At 46.0% G+C, this 22,112-nt stretch overlaps 1 protein-coding gene across 1 annotated transcript in view; it reads left to right on the top strand.

Annotated features, from left to right (window-relative positions):
• Window positions 1-22,112, top strand: part of BRK1 (BRICK1 subunit of SCAR/WAVE actin nucleating complex) — a 63,194-nt gene that overhangs the window by 29,564 nt on the left and 11,518 nt on the right. The window contains exon 2 of the mRNA XM_069643853.1: window positions 9,276-9,358. Coding sequence (XP_069499954.1) covers window positions 9,276-9,358 — 83 coding nt within the window. The remainder of the gene's footprint in view (window positions 1-9,275; window positions 9,359-22,112) is intronic.

The raw sequence follows: 22,112 nt of genomic DNA, 5'->3' as shown, positions 1-22,112 counted from the left end.
GCAATCCAACTATACTCCCACGGTTATGTCTGCCTTTACAAAAGAGTATTAGTAACCAAATATATGCAAGAGCTGTTGCAATAGCCATTACAAAACGGCAACCATGTTCATTAGCTAAAATTGGCTGAGTTCTGGTATCAATGAAAACTAAAAAGGGACCACCACTGGTAGTAGAACCATAGAGTTGGGTAATGGTGGGTATATTTACACAATGTCACTGAGCACTCACTTGTACGTGATCAAGCAGCGAGGAAGCTGTGAAACACGTTGGACCGTGTGGTTTCTACCTTGGCTAATGCCGTAATAAAACCTGATATTTTTTAAGGACAATTTATTGCTTTTTGTCTTCAATAACGGACGAAGCATTTCTCTGGCGAGTATTGTTTGGAGTGCCATCCCCTTTGGGAAAAAGAAGAAATCATTTTTCCCTTTTGAAATATATATAAAAAAATTGGGGGTATGTTGAACCTTTATGATTTAGAGATGGTGTTCTTTTACAGATGACATTTATCGTTTTTTATTTTTTAGATTTTGATTAAACCTCTGAAATAATTTTGACAACTGTGCTTGCATAGAGTATAAGCTTTCAATATTCCCTTGTGCAACAGTTTCTGTATACACATAACCCGGTTTCTTATGGGTAAAGAGAAATCTGCTCCTGAAGATTTTGGTACCACTGATCCAAACATAACTTAATAGCTGTGTGGATGGATTGTTTGCGATCCTATATTTTACTTGTTCATATTTTCCTCATTTTAGGTAGTAAATGTGACTGGTTCCTAGAACTACTGTATTGGGTACTTAGTATCCTCTCCACAGAGAACCTTGACTACCCTCCCTCCCCATCCCGACCCTCCCAACAGCTGTAAAATCAAGCAAGCAAGTAGGTTCCCTCGAAGAGACTTCTGCACCCCCTAGACGGTCACCTGCTCACGCTACATCCATGGGTTCTGCCCAGTCAAGCTCTGCATGTTCGGGGTGTGTGCCATATAAGATAGGATGCCTTGTTTTTTGTAGCCCATAGATTTAGGGATTGGTGATGAGGGTGTTCCCAGGGAATCTTCTCTATAAATCCTTCCACCTAATCTCAGCTGTTATGTGGGCAACTGTCTCATTGCACCATGTAGTCGCACAGCCAAGTAGGATACCAATTACATGATCTTAATGGAATTAAGTTATGAAAAGTGTCAGCAAATAGAGTTCCCATTTGCATACTTTGGAAATATAAGTTGCACCACTGTTCACCAGAAGAAAAGTGCAGTTTGGTTAAAAAAGAACAATAAACAAAACCCCATAATGAAATAAATCTTGGAGGGATAATAGCTTTTTATCACGCATTTGTTTTTGATTAGTATGTGTGCGGTCGTTAACAGTTTTTTATACACCGATTGGATTGTCAGTCCAATCAAAGTTTGTTGGAAATGTTCATTTAAGTGCAAAATAAACCCATTTGTGCAAGATACAAAATGTCTGATAGAATACAGTTTTTTTTAAAAAAAAAAAAACGTTTGATTATCTCAAGTATAAAGCATTTTTAATCAAACCATACATCGATTGAATTGTCCAGGTTCTTGAAGGGAAAACTCCAGCATCTTGGCCTTGACTAATGTACGAACATTATGCAGTCTAAAAATAGGAATAAGGAACTTTGTTATAGGAATATTCTGAATAGGACAAAAGAATACAAAATGAAGTAAATTGTCCATCGCAATGCCATTACAGCCGCAAAAAAGAGCTATGGTCTGTGTCTTAATAATGGACCATTTTGCCACTATGGAAGCTAGTGTTAGGCGGTTTACTCTAAAATTAAATAAAATGCCCCCTTAATGTGGATTAGAAAACCAGCTGGTATAGTTATCCAGACTCGGCTGTGGACTATGTTCCAGGAAATATCAAACTGTGGGATTTTCAAGCCTACAGCTTTTCCGAGTTAGATCATTTTTCTTAATAAAGGCGGCTTCAATTTTTGAGATGGCTACTGCCCTTTCCTCAAAGTGCCCAATGGGTATACTACGAAATCCAATCGAGGACAAACCTGCTTTATAAACTGCATCCATGGGCTCCGTTTGCCCACCTCTGATGTGCATAGATCCTTTAGGATCCCATGTGTAAGATGATAATCACATTCCCTAGTGTGCTATAATCTTCCCCATAGTGTCAGTGGTTTCAGATTTAAGTTATCAGAGCTCTAGCCCCAACCGGCTCCCAAATGCAGCAAGTATGTAGGAGCACCGGTCAATACACCAAACGCAGGAAGTTATTCTCTTTTTGTTAGAATGGAGTTCTAAGTGTGGCCCCACACTTCCGCTGCGTTGCTGGCCCTTGGAATGGTTTTAGCATTATACATTGGGAAAATAGTCTACAAAGAGCAATGACCCAAGTTCTTAATAAAATGCAAAACCGCACCATTTGCTTGAGCACATTTTATGGTGCAATTAGACACCCAAAAGCCGCAATCCATATTGTTCTTAATGATCAAAGCTAGGAGAATTCTCTCACCAATTCCAGACTCCAAATAGCTGTAAAAACCTTTGGTAGTTTGCCTTTCTGTCGACCCACTCACATCACCTTTGATTTTTCAGTATTAAGACTCGGATCACGGACTGCTATAAAATCAACAAAACCAGAAACGGTTGCAATGCTTTTGGTGTGCAGGCAAGTAATACCTTGTTGCCTGCATAACCCAAGGCAGGGATATAACTGCCTGCGTACCTGATGTTATGGCACATAAATCACTGAATGGAGAGTTAATATAAAGGTTGAACAATAGAGGTGGCAGGACACAGCCCTGCTTGGCACCCCATGTATGTTGGAAAGTCAGCAACAGCTCATATCTTTGTTTAGGGACAACAAGATGGCAAGTAAGGGTTTAGAAAAACCTATACTTGAAAGCTATTCCCATAGCTTCGCCCGATTAACATTGCTGAAAGCTGAGCAAAGGTCCATTAAACCAAATACCATATACCCCAACATATGTCCAAAATCAACCTTCAATTCAATACCTATTCAATAGTCCCTACTCCCCTACGAAAGCCGTAGTGCTCCTCGGCACAGATTCGAGTTGATTTAACCCACTCATTTAATCTATTATAATTGGTCTCCTAAACCATTTTGATGAGGCATCCATCACAGACAGGGCAATAACGAGAAGGGTCTGCCCTGTCGCCCTTCTTGAAAAATGGTACAATGATGGCCTACTTCTAGCTCTGACGAAAGAGATGGCTTCTGCTGAAAGCATTAAAAAACATAGTAAATAATGGTACCCAGAATGTTAATTTAACTTGGATATCCAGCTGCACCATATTGCTCCCAGGAGCTTTCCCATAGCCAAGGACAGTAGACCTTGTCAAACTTCTAGAGGAGAGAACACAATCGGGTTGTTATCTGTGCAGGTCATTGTAGATGGAGCCAATAGCTGGATTATGGGCAACAGATGTGGTGCTGACTAAAGACAACTTGTATATTGTGGAAAAATGATACACCAAATCACCAAACGAGATAGTCCTATCATTATTACTTTCTGTGGCATCTAGACCATGTGCTACTATCTTCCAGAATAATGTACTAATCTTAGTATGGCAGCGTCCTGCATGTTGCTCCACTTTACGCTTCCAGCAAGATTTTACATCATTCAAGCTCTTATAATTTAGTCTAGTAGTTCTAACCACACATACATCTCTGGGGCACTTCTTTACTGTTCTGATCAGGATGCCCTTCAGCATCCTGCATGTGTACCAGCTAACCTTATGAGCCCTCAGAGTGCTATATTAAGAGTTCCGCGTTAAGACTAACCTTTTCTTCGTCATTAGGTTATAAAATAATGCTAAGGCGTCATTACGGGCAGTGTCAAACGTAAGACAGTCTTCTTTTATAAATAAGATGCAAGAGATCGGCCTGTCGGACAGAAGCCCTCCAGAAGAAGTATCCTATTTTATTGGCCTTTATGCAGAGCCCTGCCAGGTACATGACTGCCTCTTAGGTTGGGTGGCACAGACTACCCCATCGCGAAGCATCAGAATTGGGGGGTCGTGGTCACTTTGTGGGCGGCACGATGAGATGCCAATCATGCACTGGTAGCATACACTAATATATTATTAATGTGCCTCTGTTATTCCGGTAGGTGAAGGCGGTCAGATGGGATCCTCCCCATTTACAGTCCGTAGACCTAGTTCAGATAACAAAGGTAGCAGAAGCTTGCCAGATCTAGACATCCCGGATCTTTAACCATTGGATGTAATATATTATACGCTAGGTCTACTTCCTCAAATGCAGACCCTGACTCCGAGCACTCTCCCAGCTTCAAATTAGTCACCCTCCCTCCACCCCCAGCTATAAAAACGGAATGATTACAACCAAGTGGTTGAATACTATCCAAACATTTTAAAATACTGTCAGTTTTAGGATTTTTTTTTTTAAGAAACAGCCAGAATAGCAGTGGTTGATAATAGCAGAGAACCGAAAGGTGAAAGACATTGTGACACCAAAAACACCAGTCCTCCACTGTTTCTTCCTTTCCAGCTTTTCTGTTTTGCAGCAGAAAAAAGTCACAAATTCAACCAGAGCCAAATATAGTTGTCCAAGTTTCTTGTAGCAGTATGTCAAACTTGGACAAAAACATCACAAGGCCTGGGTCACAACTGTCTCTCCAAGCCGACAATGTTCTGCGATAAAATTAGAACACTTGACCCAGGAGCACTCGCTCCTCATGAGCCGGATTTTAAAGATGGCCAGTAGATTTATAAACCGAATCTTTGGCCTGAACCGATAATTCCAGCTTGGTGGGATTCAATAGAATCTTTCTAGAATGCCTGGATTTAAATCCATAACATTTGAAGTGACCAGGGCAGCAGGTAGTTTTCGCAGGCATGGGGTATCGCCATTTCCCCGAAGACAGCCATTCTTCTGAATCTCAATATTTTTAGGAAGTTGCCAATGCTCGTGCAGGTGGCGCTGCAAGGCCCCACAATCCAAGTAAATCTCAATTCTGAGAACTACTCCTGCTTGGACCAAAATAAATTGTGAATTGTTAAATCGGCAAAGGTAACTTGAATGCTACAGCCCCCACAATACATGCACTCAGAATCCGTAGGGTTCCCCCATAGGGGGAACATTTATTCGCATCATCTACAGTTTCCAGATTATCTGCCACGGCACGTGACAAAGTACTACGGTAAGCATTCTTATTGCCTTCTTATTGCCATCGGAGCAGCCCCTAAAGGTGCAGATTAGATTGTTCAATATCCAGCCAGCCATACAGTCTATTTTTGCATGTTTGTCTGAATGTTTATTTTATTGAGAAATATTTACATTGGCTTTTAAAGTAGTTACTTCATTGTCCTGGTGAGTTGTACTGGATCATGCCAGTAATGAATGTGCACTGGCTGTAGGCCCTGTCACATTTGGAGGGCTATTTTTTTTTTTTATTTTTTATTTTATTTTTTTGGGACGCCACTAGCAAGCTGTAAACATTCACCTGCTTGCACACACATTTCTTTAGTGGGGCATGGAGGACACCTGGGGCAGCTAGGTAACCCGTTGTCCAGAACCTATGCCAGATTCTGATTTGCAAATTTATTCCAAACTGGAATAGCCGAGGGACCTTCTGATGACACAGGTCTTTTTAAAACATCAAGGTTTGATTCCCAGGAGGATTTCATCCTGAATTCTCTCCTCGCACAGATATAACTGAGCGGGCCAATTCTTATCTTCAGAAGTGCAACAAACCATTTGAGATTGCCAGCTATCTGGGTGAGGGAGCCATCATTTTGGAGCGACACATATTTCACACCCGGGTTTAAATCATTTAAGAGGCTCCTTCCATCAACACATGAGCAGACCAGGACGGCTCCTCCCATTGTGCCAGCCTTATACGATTCAGTGCTGGATCCTGTATGGTTGCAGAGCCACGCTGACAGGCTATCTCTCTCTCCTGGGATCTCTTAAACTTAGTCCATTAGAGCCAACCACAGGATTAATTTGTTCGCTACCACCTCCTCTCTGTTCACTGTTTTATCTGTATTCTCTTTCTGCACAGCCAAACTGACAGCGGGCACAGAACCTCTGCTGCATGGCATCATAGAGCCGTCTACAATTTGGGATGGTTGAGTATCTTTGTGTAAGCTGGTTACTAGAGCACCACTTTGCACCAATGAAAGGCCAGCCATTATAGAAAAGGAATTCAAAAGTTAACCGGTCTCGGCATCCAAGCGATCCTTAAAAGGGGCTATGATTCAGAGAAGAGTAGGAAGTCATAGGTCTTGAATCCGTCACAGTGAGCACATGTCTTCTCTGTTCCCCAGTTTTCCCTCTACGTCTTTTAGAGAAATGTATTGATTTTCAGAGACTCCATAAACCGCAGATGCCACTGAAGGTGCGTAAATAGATGGCATAGTAAGTAATGGTGTGTTAGATCCAGCTGCTCCAGGCTTCAAGTGATGATTTGCAGCAGCAGCAAGAGATATGTCCACAGATGCATCCGCAGGGATTTTGAGACCACGGCAGGAGGGGTGACTTGGAGGACTTCGATGGTACACCACATCCTCGTTCCCCTGCCTCTCTCTCCAATTCCGTATCAATTGTTAATAGACCCTCAATAAGCACCATAGAGCCCATTCGAGAAACGTTTGAATCATTGGGGTTATGCGAGCCACTAATGCACTCAGTAGTCCTTCCATCTGTAAGCGAGATGCCCTTAGGATTCCATAGCAAGCTAGGCTCATTTGTCTTCTATGGTTGCCTAGCCAAACATACCTCCTGACTGCGTAGAGGGTTTACGATACAAAATTGGGGCAGTCGGATGACCCTCCATGTCACTGGTCTGGGAAATAAGATTTCCAATTGCCCAGCCCTTCAAACTGTTACTACGGAGCATGCAGTGGAGTAAGGTTCAGGGGTGGACGCACTGGAAGGTACAGTTGCCTTCTGTATTCGTCCAGACCTACTTTTAGGAGTAGACTTTGCTGAAAGATCCATCGTTTATGGGAAGGCTGTGTCTAGGCAGCTTTTTAAGGTGGATTCGTGCCTGGTTTAGGCTCTTGGGGATCCATGGACCCAGGCCCATCAAAGACTTAGGTGAGTGTGATGCCTCACAAGATCTCAATGGACTTGGATCAGAGGGTTCTGCTGTGACTTTCCGTTTTTTTTCTGGCATCCGTCACCACCTCCACCTTTCGTGCCAGGACTCTAGGGATCCAGGGTTCACAATCGGCACTCTTTTCTCCATTCTTTCCTCACCTTATCACGCTCCGATTGGAGGAAAGGACACAAAGGCGTAAGGCCACATAAAGCCTCACTGCTCCAAACTAGAAAAAGAAATGGGAATAGGCAGCCGCTTATGAGAATACTTACTCTATAAAGAAGCCTGACAATGCATTGTGTAAATAAATGGGAATTTACAATTTTTAGGCAGGAAAATCTGTCAGTAAACGTAAACTTTGAGTACTGTGATACGAATTGTTAATCTGAACCATGCCATTAACTCCCTAGGAAACGTCCCCAATGTCTTCTAAAAGATTTTCAAGTACTGTCTTTTGTACAGATTCCAGTCTAAACACCTGTGTCTAGAGCATTACTAAATTCTAATCTGCAGCATGAACCCAGGAGCACACGACCATTTAAACACCATCTATTTGGGTCAGTGCAGCCAAGAGACATGCAGGCTTATTACGGGTCCGGTGGTAACCGTGCCAGTGATACCGGCGGGTTGCGGCCAGACCCAGCAATATTTACTGGTGCCTGACTTCCCATTGCCACCGGGGGATTACAACCCCCGGTGGCCCGGAAAGTCAGTTACCAGTAAATTGTAAGTCCCCATTCCCATAGGACTCTATGCGAGTGGGGACCTCAGAAGCACCAGCACTGTTGCGTCCGCGATGGTCTGCCTACTGTGGCCACTGTACCCGGCAGGGTCAGACCTATGGGGCACAGCGGCTCTAGCAGGCTGACCTGTAGTATGCCGGTCCGGAAACGGTAAGCTTACCGGCACTGTTTCCGAACCGGCATACTTGTAGCGAGCCCCAAGGTCTTTAAAAGTATAGAATATTTCTCCACAGTTCTCTCTCCGTTTATTCCCTGTTTGGTGGTCTCTGCTTTCTCAGACTGTGCTGATGGTTGTGGATCGTCAGGGCAGAGGACTCATCTGGCCATTGGCTTGCGTCATCCTGCAGTTTCCCATTACAGATCCAATTAGTCTTCAATTCTAAACTTTTCTGCCTCGGGTCCTGGTAGTCTTGGGATTCAAGACAGAGGGCCTGCACTAATAAGAGGACTTGCAATTCTATGGAGTGATCCTGGTGTAGCCATTTACTGTCCAGAACATATCCACCACTGCAAAGAAAACGCCTAGATGCCTAATTAAACCTCTGTCTATAAGTTGGTGGTGGAGGAGTGAAGTACCATATAGTGAAGAATTACATGAATACACTGCATATTCTTACCTTTCATAGATTTAAAAAAAAAACTTTCTAGAAGAGTCGTAGTTGTGACAAGAACAGATGAGGTGCATGTTGTTTTCCCACAAGATGTTTACAAGGACAACCTGCTTAAGTTTTTCCCTCAGTTTCTATTAATTTTGTATTGGGTTTAAAAAAAGGTATATAGTATTATTTTAAATAAGACAAAAACATGCACACAAAGAAACTGCCACACTAGTGATTGTAAGGCAGCCAATGGTGAATTTGTTGGAATTGTGTTACTAAAAGAAGGATGCTTTACATGAATGCACTGTGATAAATACACTATTTTGAATGTTTTTGCCCACCTTTTGATTCGCGGGAAACCCAAACAGGGCAGAACCATAAATTGTATGATTTGGAGGTTTCTTAATGAAAAGGTTATTTCAACTTGTTTTACGTTCACTGTCAATTGGTCTTGATTTTCCATTACTGACTTCACTGGCTAGCTAACGGGGGAGATGGTTTGCTGACTAGCTAATGGTAGAGATGGTTATATTTGTACAACTAGGATCACTAGATAATGAGGCCATAAATGTTACCACTAATTCTTTAAAAAAATGGATCTTAAAGCCTTTCCTTGAACTTTTGCTAGAAAAGTGCAGACTGCAGTGGCAATTGCAAGCAGTGGTAAGGCCTTTTTAAGGAATGTTTTGAATACTCACAGAAGCTGAGAAGGTATTTGTGAAATTCACAGGGGGCGGGAGGTAGTTTATCAGAGTGCAGTAGATCTTGCCTGCATACTTAGTAACTGTTCCTAAACTTTACTGCAAAGATTTCCCAATGCAGCAATTCAAAAGGATTTTGTTTTTTCTACACTTTCAGACATGTCGTGCCGGTCTCGACTAGCAACTCTCAATGAAAAATTGACCGCTCTCGAAAGACGAATAGAGTACATTGAAGCAAGGGTAAGCATACATTTTTGTCTACAGTGCTACCTTTTAAGAACATAACTTATCCTTTTGTATGTTAAAATCTATTGTTTGGAGGGGCGTGGCCAAGATGGTGGGCTGAGTGGACGTGCATCGGAGTAGCTCCGTCCTGGTGAAATATAAGCATATCTGACATCGGGCACGCCAAAAACACACTGAGAACAGCGGCGACATAGCGGGAGCACCCCGCTTGAGAATAATCCAAGGGAAATAGCGTCCGCAAGTGAAAGGAAAGAGGAGCCTCCGGAGGTGCCGGAGAGCTGAGAGTGAAAATGGCGGCTGGCTCCTGATAGGAGCAGAGAGTGGCAACAGACCCTGGCTTGTAGATCCGGGAGCAACGAGGGAGAAGAGATCGGGCAAGCTGCTCGCATTGCGGGGAGTGGAACGTGGGGAGTGGAACACAGTGAGAGCGAGACAAGCCTTCCTCAGTGTAGCTGAGCGGCTGGGCAAAAGAGGAGCTGAGTGGTGGTTGGCGGGAGGTGGAGAGGAGCAAACAACCCAGGACCCAGGCAGGAACCCGGCAGATGAGGAGCGGGACGTGAACCAAGGAGGTACGGAGCGCTGAAGTGGAGGGTGTGCAGGGACTGCGGAGAGCACAACCAGCTAGAAGAGCAGGAGGCAGAGCCGCGAGACGACAGCCTCAACAGAAGGAGAAGTTGCGGCAGAGTAGGGATTGTGTGGCGGATCCCAGTGCCTCCTGTGGCGGAGCACAGGAGGCACTGGGATCTGTCTGACAAGGTTCGCAGGAGAGGCCAAGGTGGTGGAAGGACCCGTGGGATCGAGTGAAGGAGGGAGTCACCGGAGCACCAAGAAATGGATGCTGGTGAAGGGAGCGGCCCGGTAAGAGCTGCTGAGATCCGACTGCACGCGAAAGGCAGAGGGGCTTCCAGGAAGTCGCGGCACTGCCAAGGCCGAAGGCGGGGGCTAGGAATCAATGCGGGGCATGCAGTTTGAAAGTTAGCCACTTGGGGAAGGCTGGGGGGGCCCCCAGTGGTGATACGGTTGGCAGGCACGGGGCCTCCGCACTCTGGGGCACTCACGGGGAGCAGGCAGACCAGAGAGGAGCCCAGCTCGAGGTATGAACTTGGCAAAGCAAACAGCGGGCTGTGATACCCCCTCAGGCGGCGGCGGGGGGGGGGGGGGGAGGAGGAGGAGGAGGAGGAGGAGGAGGAGTTGTTCTAAGGGCCCCAGTCACCGACAAATGAGGACTCTGGGTACTAAAAGCTGCAAAGGTACTGCACCAGATAACCGCGAAAGACCACGTGCGGTGGGGGAAAAGGAGCAGGGGCCTGTAGAGTGCGGACCGCAGATGAGGGGTCAACCGAACAGTCAGGAACATGGCAGAGGGACACGAGCTGGTCAGTGGTGACATGCCCCCGAAGGAGCCAGGCTAGCTGGGCCAACGTGCAGGGAGAATGGCATCAATGGAGTAACCAGAATCTGATGGAACCAAAAAAAAAAAAACAACCTGGGTGAGCAGGAGCAGGAAGGGCGCAGCAAGGGTCGCGTACAAAGCTTCCCTTTAGCAGTCTGACGCAACAGAACGATGGCCCTCACGAAGGAAGATTTGCTTGCAGCGCTGGCCAAATTCAAAGGCGAGCTAACGGACACCGTCAAGGCCGGAGGGCGCAAGCATAAGATAGGAGCTATCTCTAGCTATCGCAAGCAACAGGAGAGACATTGACTCACTGGTAGAGAGGGTGGGAGAAAGGGAGGGAGGGGGGGAGGGAGGGAGAGAGAGACGGAAATCATTCGGATCAAGAACCTGGGGGAAGGAGCGGAGGACTCTGATCTAGAGGCATCAGAGGGAAATACTTGAGAAACTGGTGGAACGAGAGGCGGCCCCAATCATGGAGATTGAGAGAGCCCACGGAGTGTGGAACTGCAGAACTGACCCAGTGGCGAGACCCTGAGACATCTTTGTTCAGATGCACAACTACAAGGACAAGGCACAGTTAATAGGGGCGGCCAGAACAAAGGGCAAGATCCGAGTGAGGGGGCACGAAGTGCTGGTATATCAAACCACTAACGGAGAAAGTTAATAAAAGGAAGCTAAGAGATATATATATATATATATATATATATATATCTATCTCATCCCGACACAGATTAAATTCCGCATTGGCAACGAAGAAAAGACAGTCACCCAGGTTGAGGATGGGCTAAGGGCCCTGGGGGTGAACTAAGGAGACGGGAAGTGATAATATGGAAGCCCATCAAGAAACAACATCTGTAGCCTGACCTGGACCGCAGGGCTGGACTAGGAACAAGGCGAGGAAGACTTGAGGAGGCGCAGTATGAAAGGAGCTGCATCATACGGACTAGAATATAGCCTGATGTTTGTTAAGCAATGTATGGGTGGTGGTGGGGGGGTATGGTGGTGCTGTGATACCATGTATGTTTCACCAAGTGGGACCACATTGAGAATGTGGATGAGGTTCCAGGGACAGTTCCATGGGGGGGAATTCATAACCAGTCCGACAGGCGGAGAGAGGCGATGGCTCAACAGCATGGAGGGAACTGACAGTGCCGGAGTATACCGGGGGGAATTTTCTTAAAGAGTAATGTATAGACTGAGAACATGGGATGTGAGGGGACTGAACAGCCCCAACCAGAAGGTAGCGGTTCTGAGATGGTTAGATAAGGATGGGCCAGAAATAGTTTGCCTGCAGTAGACTCACCTAGTGAGGGAGGATGAGGGACGCCTGCGCAGCAGGAATTACACACAGCAGTACCATGCCCTGGCGAGAACCAAGCTTGCAGGGGTGGCAATCCTAATCCATAAAAGCATAAAAATGGAAGGAACCAAGGTTAAGCGGGATATGGAAGGGAGGTATGTGATGGTGAAAGGGAGAGTAAAGGGCCTGTTGTATACATGGGCATCAGTGTACGCCCCCAACCAGGGACAAGAATCCTTCCTGGGAGGATTCCTGGAAGAGCTTGGCAAATTTGGGGACAGGGAAATGATTATAGCCGGGGATTTTAACTTGGCAGCAGACCCTGTATGGGACAGGTCTGGGGCGGCAGGGGGACTGAGGGGCCATGCGACTGGTACGATGGACAGGAAACTAGTGGGCAGGCTTTGGGAGGAGGGGCTATGCGGCGTGTGGAGGGCAAGGCATCCTCAAAGAGATTATTCTTATTACTCTCATGTCCGCAAGACCTATTCCAGAATAGATTATGTAATGGCAACCCGAGGTATAGTCCAGGTGACCAGTGATATACTAATGGGACACATGACACTTTCTGACCATGCTGCGGTCACACTAGAGTGGGAAGGAGGCAACGCCCGCAGAGGGGAGAGGGGCTGGGGGCTGGGGGCTGGAGACTGGAGGAATACCAGCTCAGGGGCCATGAGGTGAGGCAACAGGTTGAGAAGAAATACGGGATTTGTTTTTTTTTATTAAAACATTTTATTGTATTTTATGACATAAACAAAACAACCACGAGACAAGGGGGTGGTAACAGAACACCCATAAGGTAAAGTATACAAAATTAAACGCTTAGAAGCACTCCAAGCCAGCACCTTCAATTGCAAGTTCACATAGTGTTTTCAGTAACACAAGCCACCATGGCCAGCCCGCCCTCAGGCAGACCGGCATATAAAGGGGTTCTTCATAGAGGCGTCTAAGAAGATTCGAGAGAAGCGTAGGGAGGTGGAGGGAAGCAGAGGGGGAAAGAGAAGCCCATGTGAGGGGCCACTGAGGCAAATAACAAATAGGTCAGTGGAGAGCACTCTATTAAGGAGCAGACCGAGGTTTTATGAGCAGGGCAATCAAGTGGGAATGGCGCTAGCAAGACAATTGAGGGCTAGAGAACAAAAGGCATTCATGGACGCGCCGGAGGACAAGGATGGAAGGCGGGTGGGGGCGGGTGGGGGCGGAGGGGGCTAAGACATTGTAAGGGATTTCTATGCAGATTTATATAGGGAACACCCAGTGGAGGAGAGGAAGCGAGCAGCATATCTGGAGGGCTGGGAGGGGTCGAGCCCAATACCTTAGCAAAAGGAAAAGCTGTAAGAGCCCATAGGGTTGGAAGAGGTGCAAAGGGCAATATCCCGCATAGAGACAAACAAAAGCACAGGGGAGGATGGACTAACGGCAATATTTTATACACCATTTTGGAACTTATTGGCAGGAATCCTCACTGACCTATTTAACCACTTTAGTGAGATAAGAGAGAAAAAGCAAGGAAGAACCTGTATGTGCTCTCAAACCGGCCCATAGCACATATTAATGTGGATGCCAAGATCTACACAAGGGTGCCAGCGGCAAGGCTAGAAGGGATACTACCGGGGCTGGTGATGCAGGACCAAACTGGGTTCATACAGGGGTGCAATACGTTTGACAACATAAGGAGGGTGTTACATGTGATAGACAAAGCGGGCGGGGGTGGGGGGTGTCAGAAGTGCCCCTACATGCCTAATGATGTTAGATGCCGAGAAGGCATTTGATCAGGTCAACTGGGCCTTCATGGAGCAAATACTACAAAAGGTGGATTGGGTCCAATCTTTGTGAGAATGATAAAGGCTAATTACCAATGCCCACAAGCTAAAGTGAAAGTCGGTGGGCGTCTAACTGACCCATTGTTAATAAGAAGGGGTTGAAGCAGGGGTGCCACTCTAGTGATGGAACCCTTTGTGCACCAGATAAGGGGTCATTAGGAGATCTGAGGGGTTAGTAGGGCAGGTACGCAACACAAGATGGGGCTGTTTGCGGATGATTTGATCCTAATGATCACTTAGCCGGGGAAGTCGCTGCCAGCGATAATGGGGACGATAAGAGCGTGCTCTGAAGTTTCAGGGTTTAAAGTTAATCTTGGGAAGTCAGAAATTCTGAACTTTTCCTTGGGGGGAATCGGAAAAGACCCAATTGGCAAGAGGCAACCCTTTTTTTTTTAGGTGGGCGACGGGTCCAGTTAAATACCTGGGGGTGAATCTAACCGCTTCCATAAGACAAATAGTAGGAAGCAACTACCGTCCGCTGCCTAAGCAATTTAAAGCAGATCTAGCGAGATGGAGGAATCTATACATATCCTAGTTCGGAAGGGTAGGTATGATTAAGATGAAGGTGCTACCTAGGCTATTGTACTTGTCGAAACAATCCCCGTAGCAATACCTGGGAAGCTCATGAAGGAGATCCAAGAATGCATTATGAACTTCATATGGGGAGGGAAGAAGCTGAGGATTGGAAGGAAGATGCTGTTCAGGAATAAGGCACAGGGGGGTGAGTGGCATACCCAAACAAATATTACCAGGCTGCGCAACTGAGGGCACTTGCAGAGTGGGGAAGGCCAGAGAACCAGAAGCACTGGGTAGGTATGGAACGAGCGGTGGCGGGAGAGCACCTGTGGGAGGTGATGGGAGGGGAGACAGGCCAGTGGGATTATTGGGGAATCGTAGGTTTAATCTGTCACTGTGGCCAGCTCCTCACACGCACGTATTTGGAATTCCTGCCTTCCCGCTGGGCAAAGAGTCTGGCAGGTTCAAGAGATGGATGGATGGAAGGGGGTGGGGGGGGGAAACAGGGTTATTCGCGACCTCTATGAAGGTACACGATTCCAGACATTTGCAGATTGTAAAAGGGAGTTAGGTCTGAAGGACTAGGACCGGTTTGCATATCAACAGCTGAGGGATTGGGCAGGGACACCCACAATTATGGAAGGGGCCATGAAGGAACATGTGGGAAAAGTTGATGACATCTACAGAGAACAATAGAGGATTGATCTCAGTTATATACAAGATCCTAATGAAGGAGGAGCCATGGGGGATAAGTGGGAGAGGATTAAAGGGAATGCGTTCACTGACAAAGAATGGGACAGGGTGTTGAGGAGCTGGCACACCTCATACATTTCGGTACAACGCCAGGAACTGCAGTACAAGCTCCTTCATCACTGGCATTGCATACCAGAGAGGCTACATAAAATATATGATGCAGTTGCCAGCGATTCAAACACTTCTGGCAGGAGGTAAAGTCCAAGGTGCTGGAGGTAATGGAAATAGAAAGGGATTTTGAGGGGTTGGAGATACTCCTGGGCACCATGTTTGACCAGCAACAGGGGGCAGGGGGCAAGGAAGGCTATAGGCGAATCTAATGATGGCTGCGAAGAGATGCCTAGCGAGGCAGTGGAATCAGAAGGAACCCCCATCCATTGTATAGTGGTACTACGCAGTCTGCGACACTATAGATGTGGAGAAAATGACAGCGATAATAAGAGGGGCGAGGTTGACTTTTAGTAAAGTTTGGTCGCCTTTCATACAGTATGCAATCCGGGACACGCTTCATTTATATATCCCGAAGAGACTTTAGGCACTGGGAATTTTGGTGGAAGAAGAGGAACGAGGGCTGAGAGGACTGGGGGAGGGTAGGTAGGGGGAAAGTTATTGAAGTTGGAGTTTAAGACTTTGAAAGAAATATAACGTTCACTGCATGCAAAAGGATGTAAGCTACCCATGTATGTGAACTGAGCTGTTGAATAAAACTTTGGTTGGGGAAAAAAAGGAATTGTTTTTGACAATTGATGCATGTTTTCAAAGCCACTTTGCTGCTGTTTTTCATATTAAATTTAAAAGGTGTAGCCATATGCTAATATCATTGCATTTGAATCTGTGTCCCAGCTCACAATAAAAAATAAAAAAGAATATGGAGTCTGCAACCTCATCTTAAAATGTAGACCTCTCTACTGAATTGTGGTGTAAAGATAAATGCAACATCTCATGTGTGAATATAGAAAATTATGCTTTCTAGTTAAAGGAAAAATAAATGTCTTATTTAATTTTTGGGAGCGTGCAAAGATTCTGGTAACTATACTTTGTCACACAGGATTTAAGTGTCTTAATCCTTCCCACACAAAGGCAATGCACCCTGCTCTGTTTCCAGTAGCTTGTAAACATTTGGATTACTTCTATTATGGACCAGCAACTCTCCTTCAACCCTAACTCTTTCACCTCCACCCCTCACGGTCAACAACAGAAAAAGTGCTGTCAAATAGAAAACCAGCTCAAGAAACAAAGGTGCCAGTATTCCTCACTGTAGCATAAATGGACACCCATAACCATGATTTGGAGACCATCTTCCTTGGTCAAGTAGCAACTTTTAAACTATTTCATTTTTTTTGTAGAGATTAAAATAATTGTATGCCATCACCCAGGCCTTGCTAACTGAAGGATGACTCCTCCAGTTAGCAAATTGAAAAATCCATGCTAATATTTATCATACCACCAGAAGGGGAAAATAGAATTGTTGAACTCCTAGCCTCTGACCGTGTAACCACTCTAAAAGAGGTTTTGTTCTCTCATCTACGTATCCCGACTGGACATCAAGACCTGGTCATTAAAACTCAATTACTATTAGATACCCTGCCCCTCTCCGATTACAATATTGAACGGTTGGATCGAATAATACTGAAAATCTGACCAGCCTTTACCTTCATTAGTGCCCTAAAACCTTTTTTGGTACCCCATTACCATCAGTTGAGGGGCCATCCGGGTTAGAGACCAACCTACCAAAATCGTTCCCTTAGGCGGAATCGGACTCAGAAGGATCAGACGACTTCGAAACTTTATCCGAAGGAGTCAAAACCTATTTTATTCTGACTCAGAAAAAAACAATGAAGGGAATCCTTACCCCACCAGAAGAAACGGCTGACCTACCAGTTGTTATAGACCAGTTGGCAGCCCATCAAATGCAGGCCGAAGCTAGGCTTCAAGAAAACCTGACGAAATTGGTTGAGTTGCAAGCCAGACCCCTACTACTACAGGGAATACTTCAACCATACCTGGAAGGCGAAGGTCTGGGGGACTTTCTCTCTATATTTGGAGAGATTAGCCAAACAGTTCAGATGGGAAGAAAGCATAATTTTAGGTTATTTGGTGCCCTGTTGAAAGGTGAACTACAGACCGCTTACCAACTACTCATTCTTGCCCAGGGAGCCACCTTTGTATCCATCAAAGAAGGGCTATTGAAAAGAGTAGGTCAAATGTGTAATATCTATCAGCAAACGTTGAGGGCCATTAGATTAAATCATGGGGACTCCCCTGGAAATAGGGAGAACTTGCCAAAAACACTGTAGCCCTTTGGATCAATAACAAATCCTTAGAAGAATTAATAGAAATGATTACATTAGAACAGTTGATCAATTCCTTACCCCTGCCCCCTTTTCTTCTTTTTTTCCCCTTCTTCCAAAAGGCCATATTACAATTAGTTGACCTACCCTAGCCCTGGCCATTGAAACTGCACAAAACCACTCGGATGCAGCCAAACACTTCCACTTGGTCTATCGAGGTGAGGAACAGAAAGATTACAAACCTACCCACCGACCCCAACCCCTGTCCCCTTTTCTTCTTTGTTTTCCCTTCTTCTTCCAAAAGGCCATATTACAATTAGTTGACCTACCCTAGCCCTGGCCATTGAAACTGCACAAAACCACTCGGATGCAGCCAAACACTTCCACTTGGTCTATCGAGGTGAGGAACAGAAAGATTACAAACCTACCCACCGACCCCAACCCCTGTCCCCTTTTCTTCTTTGTTTTCCCTTCTTCTTCCAAAAGGCCATATTACAATTAGTTGACCTACCCTAGCCCTGGCCATTGAAACTGCACAAAACCACTCGGATGCAGCCAAACACTTCCACTTGGTCTATCGAGGTGAGGAACAGAAAGATTACAAACCTACCCACCGACCCCAACCCCTGTCCCCTTTTCTTCTTTGTTTTCCCTTCTTCTTCCAAAAGGCCATATTACAATTAGTTGACCTACCCTAGCCATGGCCATTGAAACTCCACAAAACCACTCGATTGCAGCCAAACACTTCCACTTGGTCTATCGAGGTGAGGAACGGAAAGATTACAAACCTACCCACCGACCCCAACCTCGTGGAGTAGACAAACCAGGAGGGTCATATAAAATCCAGGAATGGATCCCAAAAGAACAACTGGAAGTAAGGAGATCTAACTCTAAAAGTAGAGACAAAAGTAAAAGGGAGGAACCTAAAGGAAGCAGTCCACCCCCTTCTTCTCTGCTTTTCATGTAGAGAAACCGTGCATTTGGCAAGGTACTGTCCAAAAAATGTAAGACAAAATTATGAATAAGCTGTTTTAAAGGGAGAAGAGTGGGAAGAACCCAAAGACGATCTAGAGACCTTCAGCATCTGTTTGTCGGTCCTCTGCTGACTTCACATATGAAAGGCTTTGGTTAATTGGATGCAAGTAAATGCGTTAATTGACTCAGGTAGCAAGCAAACCGCTATAAGAGCTGACTTGGTCACAACAACGGACCTCGAGAATGCTACCCTAGTTAGTTACCTGTGTACACGGGGACAATGAAGCATACCCTAAAATACCTGTACACACTAAGATCCGGGGTGAGTCCTGTTCAATATCTTCAGCCATCATTCCTGGACTCCTAGAGGAAGTCACTCTGGGTCGGGATTTCCCTACATTTCCACTCTCTTGCAGGAAACCCCACCTCACTATAGAAAATGTTCACCCCAGAACGGCTGGCACTCAAATTACTATTCCCAAAACTCTCCAATATGGGACTGGGAAAAGGTGGAATCCCATGAACCCATAAAACCAGAATCAACCCCTTTGTTGGTTATTTTCGAGAGACCGATAAAACCACCTTGCCTCTACAATAAATTAATAAAAGATCAGTGGAATATGTGAGAATCCCTGGATATATCTCGTCCCTGACCTTCCCTGGACAAAGACCAGTCCTATATACCTCGCATAGGGGAAGGGTATGTGAGAAACCTGAGGGTATCTTACCCACTAGTCCCCAGAGATATGTTATCCAGGTGGCCAGGACACGGCCATCGCTTTTGAATCCACTTCCTGGGGGTGGACCAGTGCGGGAGGATCATCTGGATGAGGGGTCTTTGGGGAGTGGAAGTGGGACAGGGACACCAGAGGGTGCGACAAAGTTTCCCCTTCCCCTGTAACACCTTTTCTCCAGCATGGGGTCTGGCATGGATTCACATGCTCATGAATATTCCCCGTCGTCCGGCTGGGAATCCTCAGTAAAAGAAAACAGTTTCACTTACAAACTGTGTTTCTCTTTTAAACCAATCCCTGTCCTCCGGGTCATACTGCCCCCATCCAATGACAATCCTCTCCTCTGGCAGTCATCTTCAGATTTGTACTGCACCCTTCAGTGTTGGGAGTCCTTGAGTTTGCTCTACAAGCTACTTCTGTTTTTTTTCTGTGTTTTTGACGTAAAAGGGTTCTATTTTTGTTCCGAAAGAGCCACTGTGCTCTCTTCTCCATTTGCCAACAGTGGGGATCTGTTGCCTGTGAATTTCAGGACCTTTCACAATTGTCAAAGAAGATGGCAGAAGGCCATCAGGCCTACTTCGTGCCTTCTGACCATGACGGTGGAGAAGGAGGGAAGATCCTTCTTCAAGTCCAGCACCAAGTGCGGGCTACGGAATCTGTTTGTTGAAGACAAGCACCTGCAATGCCATTACTGCCTACATCCGGACCACAATGAAGGGGAGTGTGAGAGATGCCTTGTTTTCTCCAAGATGACGACTAAGGATAGGCACAGTAGACTGTCGGTGTGGCTGAACTCCAAGGCCTCTGCCCCTTTGTTAGGCAGAAACCTGTGCAGTTCCCTTGGGGAACACTGCAAAAGATTTAAGACTACAGGTGTTGGCAGTAAACCCACTTGGTAGCAGTCTGCACCACCCAGATTTACCTGGTAGCTGTGGCTGAGCAGTCAGACTTCTCTCAAGAAGAGTTAGGCAGTATGCAAAGTATACACAATAGGCACTCGGGCACAATAATACAAGCAAACACTGACCAGAGCTTTGGTATCAAAGTATATAATTATTTATTTAAAAACACACTGTTTGAAACACTCCAGCACTCTTATTGTAAAATATTCTAAACACAGTTACTATTGTAATATATACACCCCTTTTTCCTTATCAGATAAGTCACAGTAAATTTTCATACAGAGGTGAGCGCTTAACTAGATGGCACTCCAATAAGTTTGTGAGAAAGGGAGGGAAAAGGACAAAATATGGAAAGATACACCACTCTAAGATTCAGGAACACTGTTAGCAAGGCAGAAGAGCAAAAGTCACTGGTGAGCCAAAGTCCAAAGGCTGGGCCCACTCTTAGAGAGAGCAGAGCACAAATGCGCCCAAGATCACACATTTACACTAGGCTTTGAAAGTCTTGCAGAGGGTTCAAAAAGAGTTTAGAGGGCTTAGGAAAGTTTAGCCAGGGTGTCCCAGGCTAACCCAGGTTTAAAAGCCGGGGGCTAAATCTACCCCGTACAGTCGGTGGCAAGGGAAGCCTGGCGGGACACGGTACCTTAAGTGGGAAGGATCCTCCAGCGGTGGCAGTTGTTCCTGGCAGTGGGTGCAAGTTGCGTCGTCGTCCAGGGGAAGAGAAGATCTCGACTTTGAGGAAAGATGAAGGTCGTTGCACTACCAGGGAAGAAACCGGCTGCAGAGTTTTCCGGTTAAAGGTGGTACCTTTGTTCGCGGTCGTGGTAAAACGTGGTATCCCGGTTGCCGGGGTGCTTGGCACAAGCAAGGCGGCCACGAGGTACGTCGGGAAGGCGAAAAGACGGTGAAACTGGTTATCCCCACCAGTCAAAGGAAGAAGACTCTCAGGCGGGAGATCTCCTCTGTCGTTGGGAAAAGTGGTGAGACAGTCCAGCAGGGCTCCACCGGTGGGGGTGTCGTGGCAGGTCGGCTCAGCTTCTCCCTCATCGGATTCTTAGGTCCTGTGGCGACTTCTGAAGTTCCAGTCCCCAAAGCCCTGCTTTTATGCAGAAAACCCCCATTCACTCAGCCTAGCTGTCACTCAAACATGCTAAGTGGTGAGCCAGCCGGCTCACCACTTGGGCCAATCAGGGCGGAGTGCGACTTGAGTTGCCTAGGCAACTCAGTCCAGGGTGCCTAAATTCCCCTCCACCCCTCCTAAGTACCCCAGACATATTGGCACCACTTTGGAGGGCTTCTGTGGAGAAGCCCGCCAAAAAGTGGAACAAAGGGTTCGACTTGGGTTGGAGTCACAGAAGAGAACACAAACGCCATTTTAGAATCAAGTTTTGGCAAAAAATACCAACCAGAGAATTAATATTAATTAAATAAACCGGCGGTATGTTCGAGGCTACCGTAAATAATTAAATAAAGGTAGTAGCCTAAAACAATAGGAAATCCCATAGGAAAATATTCGCGGTTGAATATAAAAAGTAGTATCCACTGCCACCAGCCAAAACTCGATCGGGGGGGCGGAGACGTGCCCCCTCGACTAACAGACCCTGGGGCAATTGAATTGCCCCAGCCAGTACGTCCACAATATGATGGTTTGTACTGGTTCTGTTCAGAATTTAAGACTAGTAAAGTCAATGGTGACTTTACATGCCCTGGGAGACAGTAGTCAGTACCAGGGTATGGAGTCTATACTGGGGGGTCACTATGACACCCCTGTCTCACTGCACTGAGGGTGCTGTGTAACACACATAACAAAAACACATGAAGCCCTATAGAGTAAAAGACCCCCTAGCCCATTAAACACATCTAGATTCAAAGAAACACACTCAAATCATGCCCAAGAGTGAGGGTGAAAGAGTCTCACTCTTGGCAGGAGAAAAAAATAAACCTGAAAAATCCAGCAAAGCTGCTGGGGGACTCACTAGGTTAGGAGATTCAGCCCAAACAGAGAATTCTCCCTAACACCCTTTCTCTGAGCAGGAACATGCCTCACCCAGGACC

This window comes from Ambystoma mexicanum, chromosome 2p (genome assembly GCF_040938575.1).
Source record: "Ambystoma mexicanum isolate Mex_15411 chromosome 2p, UKY_AmexF1_1, whole genome shotgun sequence".
NCBI classification, from domain to species: domain Eukaryota; kingdom Metazoa; phylum Chordata; class Amphibia; order Caudata; family Ambystomatidae; genus Ambystoma; species Ambystoma mexicanum.
The sequence above is the reverse complement of the archived record's forward strand: the minus strand, read 5'-3'. Positions and strand labels throughout refer to the sequence as shown.